The sequence below is a fragment of the Protobothrops mucrosquamatus genome, unplaced genomic scaffold, assembly GCF_001527695.2.
Source record: "Protobothrops mucrosquamatus isolate PMUCROS unplaced genomic scaffold, P.Mucros_1.0 scaffold83, whole genome shotgun sequence".
Lineage (NCBI taxonomy): Eukaryota > Metazoa > Chordata > Lepidosauria > Squamata > Viperidae > Protobothrops > Protobothrops mucrosquamatus.
The window spans coordinates 1,246,155-1,253,330 of record NW_015386460.1 but is presented as its reverse complement, the minus strand read 5'-3'; the positions used below and the strand labels follow the sequence as shown (position 1 = coordinate 1,253,330).

The following is a 7,176-nucleotide window of genomic DNA, read 5'->3' as shown; positions in this document are numbered from 1 at the left end:
GTCTATTAAAATACTAAAAATAGTCTATTAAAATACACAAAATATTGGTTGGACTATTGTGTATGGCTTTCAATTCTGCAGTTGCTTGTGACTATATATATATGTGTGTGTGTGTGTGTGTGTGTGTGTTTTCTGAGGTTTTCGCGGGTGTTTGTATGTAGGTCTTTGGTTATTCGGGTTTTCTCCCGCATAAAATTGGAAGTGTCTTGGCGACGTTTCGACGAAGTCCCATTCGTCATCTTCAGGCTGGTGTTTTCAGCTTCGTGCTTCTAGGAGTAATGTGTGATCGCAGCTGTTTCTTCCTTTTAACTGCCAGTGGGGTTTGAACTGATTGGGTGGGAGCTTGGCTGTGTTCTGATTGGGTGGAGGTGTGTTCTGATTGGTTAAGGAGCTTGGCTGTGCTCTGATTGGATGCGGGGTTGGCTGTGCTCTGATTGGATGGGGGAGTGTTCTGTTTGGGTGGGGGCTTTGTTATGCTCAGGTTAGTCTGAGTTGCAGGGGGATTTGAGATGGTGAGCTTCGTTGCTGTTGTTTGGCTTCGTGTTCGTGGTCGTGCCACATCTTTATGGTGGGTGTCAGTTTGCTTCATGTATGGATTGGAGGGGTTTAAAGTGGCTAATAATGCAGCTGTGGACTGGCTTCTAGTTTGTGGTCGTGCCTCATCATCTGTGTGGGTTTGGGTTTGCTTTTTGCGTGCATGTGTGGTGGTGACATCCTGTGTGGTTTTCGTGAGTGTGGGTCTGGTGTCATTCTTCGTGTTAGGGACTCGTTTGCCAATAAGGGTGGGTTTCCAAATGGCTGGTAGGTGGGAGGTATCATCTCGTTTATTCATGCTGTGTGGGCGGTTTTCTATCTCGATGGCTTCTCTGATTATTCTGTAGTTAAAGTGTTCAGTTTTGGCGATAGTTCTGGTCTTTTTAAAGTCAATTTTATGTCCTGTGGCTTTAATATGTATGTATAGAGACACCATTGAGTCAGAATACAGTGAAGTGTGAAATTCATTGTTCTGCATTTTTCCATTACATCAGACTATCAAACACCCGCGAAAACCTCAGAAAACATACACACACACACACACATACACATACATACAGTTGAAATGAAAAAGCTCTGTACAGGAAGATGAAAACTTCCAGTAGAGCTCATTTTGAAGAATATCCTGGTAAATTGTGCTCATTGTATTGTTATTTCCCTTTTTAAAAAAACAATGCGGTCACATTTGTCCTGCAATGTGATCAATATTTTGGCACGAAGAATTGTTTCTGTTATTTAAGTTTAAAACATACTGAACTTATATCAAGAATGCTGTCTACTTCAAAAGTATATCTGACATATATTTTTAAAAAGCAAAATCATAAGCACCTACACTGATTTTTCTGAATTTTGTTGTGGTGAAGTATTTATGGTATATGCGAATGTCAGTAATCTTAAACCTTTATTATTTATACTAGGGTTACAGCAGAAGTGAAGCATAATCCAACCAATACCATAGTGTGTAAAGCACAAGGAGAGTGGAATGGCATTCTGGAATTCACATATAACAGTGGTGAAACCAAAATAATTGATACCACCAAATTACCCATAATCCGGAAGAAGATCAGACCAATATCAAAACAAGGCCCATTTGAATCAAGGTGAAACTCTTTTGGTGAAATCTCATCTCTTTTAGTTGTATTTAAGGCAACTAATAATCAACGAGTAGGTTTCTTTGTAAACAGCATTTTTAAAAAGATTTTTCTAAGCGCATGATTTTGCTAGATAGATGCACTGCAGCATGCTGAATGGAATAGGGAAGCTTCCGTGCTCTAGGCCAAAATGGCCCAGCGTTACTTTCCTGTGGATTTCCTTATGATTAAGGGCAACTCATAAGGAATTCAAAAATACATAAGAGCATGCTGAACTAATTGTAGGTGAATTGAAAATATTTTTATTAATTGTTATGGAATAAATTGATCCATGTAAAGGATGTCAAAAGATTGTATGGTGTTTCCAGAGAAAACAGATTCATGACAGTTCTAAATAAAATAGTTGATAAGGGAAAACATTTAATCTTTTCTAATTGTATGTTTTCAATATACCGTAAGTATTCTTCATGGTTTACACAGTTTAATAGTTTCCTGTAGTTCATTTTAATCAGCGGTATACAGAATAGTTTGTAAATATTCAGATTGGAGCAAGCACATACAAGTCTTTGCTTATTCCTACATTCATGTCCCCTATTTTCATTAGGTGCTCCAAATGGCAAATCTGAGGGCCATGCCTTAATTGATCCTCCAAAAACATTTGGAAAAGAAATAGCTCTGGGAAATGTTGTAGGAGCCTCTGGAGTCAGTATCTACTCTTACCATTTTGGTTCAAAGAAAAAGAGCTTTAGATAACTAAATGCTTTTGTTTTCTGTTGTTAGCTGTCCAGGTACATATGTAAAATAGGCAGCCATATCCATCTTCTAAATAAGTAAATAAAAATTTTGATAAGCAGAAGTCCAATGATATAATTTTGGATTAACAGCTACTGCAATGTAAAATTAATATTACCAATTTATTACTAACATTTAATCTTATTAATATTAAAAATTAGTACATTTGCTTTTCATACGAAGCTTGCTCTTTTTTTTTCTTTTTTAAATTTGTTGCTTTTGTTGTACTTTTCTGAAAAAGTGTTTCCATGCTGGCAGTTATGGCTTGATCCTATCTCCTCAGGGCTCTAGTCGACTTTGTCCATGAGTTTCCTTCCATGCAAACCAACAGGCAAAGAGTCCTATAGCTCTTTTAGAACAGGTTTGCTTTCAAATCAAGCCTTCTCATTCTGTCTGTATCTAAGGCATTTATGGCAACATGTCACTGCTGCCCTGAAGGAAGGTGACATTGATGTGGCAACAGAACAAAAGCACTTCCTTGAGGAGAGGCAGCGAAAAGAGGAGAGACAACGAGCAGCTAGCAACACACTTTGGAAACCAAAATATTTTATCAAAGAGGTAATGGAAAAGATAATAAGACGACAAAAATGTCCATTCATAGCAAGTCATTGCATTTGAATATCTTTATGACATTTTGAGTTTTGCAGGTCTTTATTAATTATACAACTGTTTAGAGTAAAATGCTTAGAGATAAGGGTGATATGGATAAATATTTGATTAAGCAGAACAAAAAAAAAAAAGCTACATACACCAGCAGCTAGAAATGACCACATTTTAGCTATCAGGTTTTGAGTGAAATTTTGTATGCTATATAAAGAACAGAAAGGGAGGAGAAATATGGGCTGGACAGAACTACTTGTTCTATCCCAGCCTATAGCCATCCTTGTTAAAGGCACAAGGACCAAACCCCTATTGAGAAAATAGGCTGAAGACTCAAAACAAAACAAACCCCTTTTAATATGGGTAACAAACCTGCCAAATAGTCCAGAAACAAAAGCAGCAAAACACAATCCAAATGGAGGAAATTGTCCACACGAAACATGATGCAAACAGAAAAGTAGTCACCGGCAATACTAACAGAACATGATCCCATGAAGTACTTTGCAACGGTTGCATTCAGCAACCAGCACCGCCCACACCTTCCCTTTTTATACAGCAGTCCCAAGGCATTGCCTCTCAGTGCCTTCTCCTCCTCCCCTGGAGTTGTCGTATTGACTGCTGCTGATCTGCTCTCTCTAATTGCTGGTCTACGAGCATCAATCATCATGTCCATCAGGTGTGAATCCTCCAAATCTGACTCATTCTCCCCACACAGCTGAGCTTCATCAGGAACACGACTGGAGGGCCCAGGCTCTTCATCAAACCGTGAGTCTTGTAATTCATCACAGCCTCCCTCTGACCCTGATGGCCCTTCAAATGCCTCCTCCACCTCCTCCTCCTCAGATTCCCCAGACTCAGCTGTTGGGAATACAGGCTGGCACAGAATCACAACACTACTAATGGGTTGTCACCACAATAAATTAGAGGTTTTCTATTATTATTGTGTCCCAGACTGAAATGTGATGGCGATGCCAACACTGCTGCCAAGATAAATAATAAACTATACTAATGAGTTCCCACAATGAGACTAGTTTATTCTCATGTTCCTGAAAATCTTTCCAGTCAATTCAATTTGTGTTTCGGTGGATGGTTAGATTTAAATGTAGACTGGGCAATGGAACTGGTGGCCCTGCAACTGTTTCTCCTAGCAGCCCCTTTGCAAATACTGGACAAACAGTTGGGGGGGTGTTTTGAATGGGGCCAGCTGTAGTGTAATGGGCTACTTCTCCTCTATTAGCTATCCAGGCTTATTCTAAGGATCCTTCTTCTTGGTCCTTTTCACCAGATATATCTGGTGTTTATGCAACATGTTTTCCTGCAAAATGTTGACTTGAAGGATTGCTAAGTTACAAAGCATTGATTTCTCGGGATGCTACTTCTCCGGTGCCTGCTGCCATAGTTGTTTCTTAGAATGTGAGCATACTCCCACACAAAATTATGGGATTGCAGCTGCCTAAGAGACTTGTGGTACCCATTTGAGGCCCAGAGGCATTCTTGGTAGTTTTGTTTTGCACCAACCATTTTTTTGTTTTCATTTTTTTAAATCAGACATTGGCAAACCTGGTAAGTACAAAGAGAACCTGGTGAATATAAAGAGAACCAATGCTAGCAGCTTTGGATTAAAACCATTTAGCAAGGCTTTCCAATATGTCTAGAACAGTGGTTCTCAACCTGTGGGTCGGGACCCCATTTGGGGTCGATCGACCATTTCATGGGGGTCGCCAAGCAAGGCTGTCCGCCATTTTTTTTGTCCGCCATTTCCCCCCCTTTTCTGGCGGGTGCCTTACCTCCCTTGGGCTGGGCCAGCTGGTGGTCGGCCTGCTCCGTCTCTGCCGCTTGCCAGCTATGCCTCAGCCGGCGCAGGGGGCAGAACCACGCATGCGTGGCGCTCCCGGGCAGGGAAAGTCCTTGACTTACGACCGGTTGGGTAGTCCTTGACTTACGACCGGTTTAGTCCTCGACTTACGACCGGTTTAGTCCTCGACTTACGACCGGTTGGGGTCGCGGCATTAAAAAGGTTGAGAACCACTGATCTACATAATTGGAAACTATTGCCAGAAGAATGTCAACAAATATTTTGGATGTCCTTGATATTTTCTTAACGGAGATTTTACCACTTAAGTGTATTATATTTTTGATAATTCTTACATTTAGTAAAGATTCTTATCTGAATTTCTGTAATTCTTTTCAGGGCGATGGGTGGATGTACTTTAATCCCCTCTGGAAGAGTCATTGCTAAATTCACCTGGATTCAAATGCCCATTTTCTAAAGGCATTAAAAAGATGCATTATTTAATCTTCAGATGTGATTGTCTTCTTGGAAATTAAAGCTGCATTTTGTAAATAATGCACCTCCAAATGAAAAACTCAAGTTTATTGAAGAGCCATTCTACTATATATGCATATATTAGAAGTGGATATGCTTCCTATGTGTTGATACCTTATGTGTTTATTGTATGTAGTACACATATCACACAGATATTAATTAATATCTGATCTTGCACTGAAATCAATGTGTACCACATTGCTTGTAGGATCAGACTTCACATTATTATCACTTTCTAGTATTGATGAATTTTTGTATTTTTCACACTGCCAAAGTTTTGCACTTAAAGCCACTGAATAACTTACAGCTATAACAGAGCCTGCCTAAAGAACATATTTTGAGAAGAATATTTTTGTTTGTTTGTTTGGATGTAACATGTAAAAGCATGTTTCTGCCTTTTTGGGTCACTCTGAAAACTTTGTTTCCTGGTGCCATGTAGGAAAATAGAAATATCTAAGCAATTATGTTAGCTATTGATCCCATACTTCTCACTATGTGCTTTGTGTATCTAATGGATATTTTTGTTTCTTTGGAGAATGTAGAAGTTTGATAATTTAATGATAGGTAGGTGAACCAGAGATTTCTGAAACTATTCATTTTTCAAATTCATGAATAGTTTTTTGGCTTCTACATCCAGTTTTGTTGACTACATCAATTTATTTTATTTTACATATTTGTAAACATCCATCTTCCTCAAAGAAGGACAGCAACTCATAAATGCAGAACTTACTTTTAGGATCATTGAAATTATTTGTTAAAAAAAAAAGGCTAGCTGTTGAGATGAAATTTGGTACAAGTCCAAAAGCGAAAGGAAAGACTTCCTCCATATCACTTGTTGCTGTAAAAAGAGACAACAAAGCTAGAATCTAAACTCTGTTATTTGCTATGAACTATTTCCTTGCAATAAACTAACTACATACCTAAATAATATTTATCAACTATTGGGAGAAAAGATTAGGAAATAAATTTAATTTTCCATGAAAAGGTTTGTGCTATTTAGAATGCCCATTCTGTTGTACCAGCCAGCTGGTTTGGGTATTAATCCCATCCAACTAGAATGGTGAATGAGGAAGCTTTGCTTTCTCAAGATGAGGGAGATGTAAACTACCCCTAACTTCAGAATGGTCCAACTGATCGTTAATCATGTATGAAGAAGTCCAGCACACATGAAGATTCCTTACAGAAGATTGCAAAATCCCATTCATAGTACAGTAAGACAGATCAGCTTTTACAAAGTGAAAATAAGTGTACACCTTGTCCCCACAGTTATAGCTTCAATATTATTGCTCATGTATCTTAATAGCAATGTAGCTTTAAATTAAATTAAAACTATCAAAGTAGAAAGTTCTCTATTCAGTCCATAAAACCGTATTTATAGCTTTTTTTCAATGTATACATTTTGAACTGACCTTGATTATTTTTGTGCCTTGTCTGCTTGAATTTTTATATCTCAATAATGAATGAAAGGCTAATGAAAGTTTTACTAGCTTTTAAAGTATTTTTTCAATGAAAATCTTAAGATGGCAGTCAAAATTATACATATCTATCTATATACAGTAAAACAAAGTATTATATAAGTAATATCATGCTTTAATTATGTTTATGGAATGCATTCAATTTATAAAAACTAAAATTTATTTAATCATGCTTAAAAACCAATTTAAAAGGAAATAAAGCTATATCCTGGAGATAATGTTATATAAATCTTTGCTTCTAAAAGAAAAGCTTCTTTGGTATCAAATCTCACATATGAATAATCTTTGATAGTAGCAGAAACCTAATTTGCACTACTTGTATAACAATATACAGGAGGCTGAGATTAGTCTGGTATGC

General features: G+C 37.7%; 1 protein-coding gene across 1 annotated transcript in view; it reads left to right on the top strand.

Annotated features, from left to right (window-relative positions):
* The window catches only part of OSBPL10 (oxysterol binding protein like 10), a 71,066-nt gene extending 65,756 nt beyond the window's left edge, over nt 1-5,310 (top strand). The window contains exons 11-13 of the mRNA XM_029283430.1: nt 1,452-1,634; nt 2,822-2,975; nt 5,209-5,310. Coding sequence (XP_029139263.1) covers nt 1,452-1,634; nt 2,822-2,975; nt 5,209-5,256 — 385 coding nt within the window. The 3' untranslated portion in view covers nt 5,257-5,310. The remainder of the gene's footprint in view (nt 1-1,451; nt 1,635-2,821; nt 2,976-5,208) is intronic.
* The last annotated feature ends 1,866 nt before the right edge of the window (nt 5,311-7,176 follow it).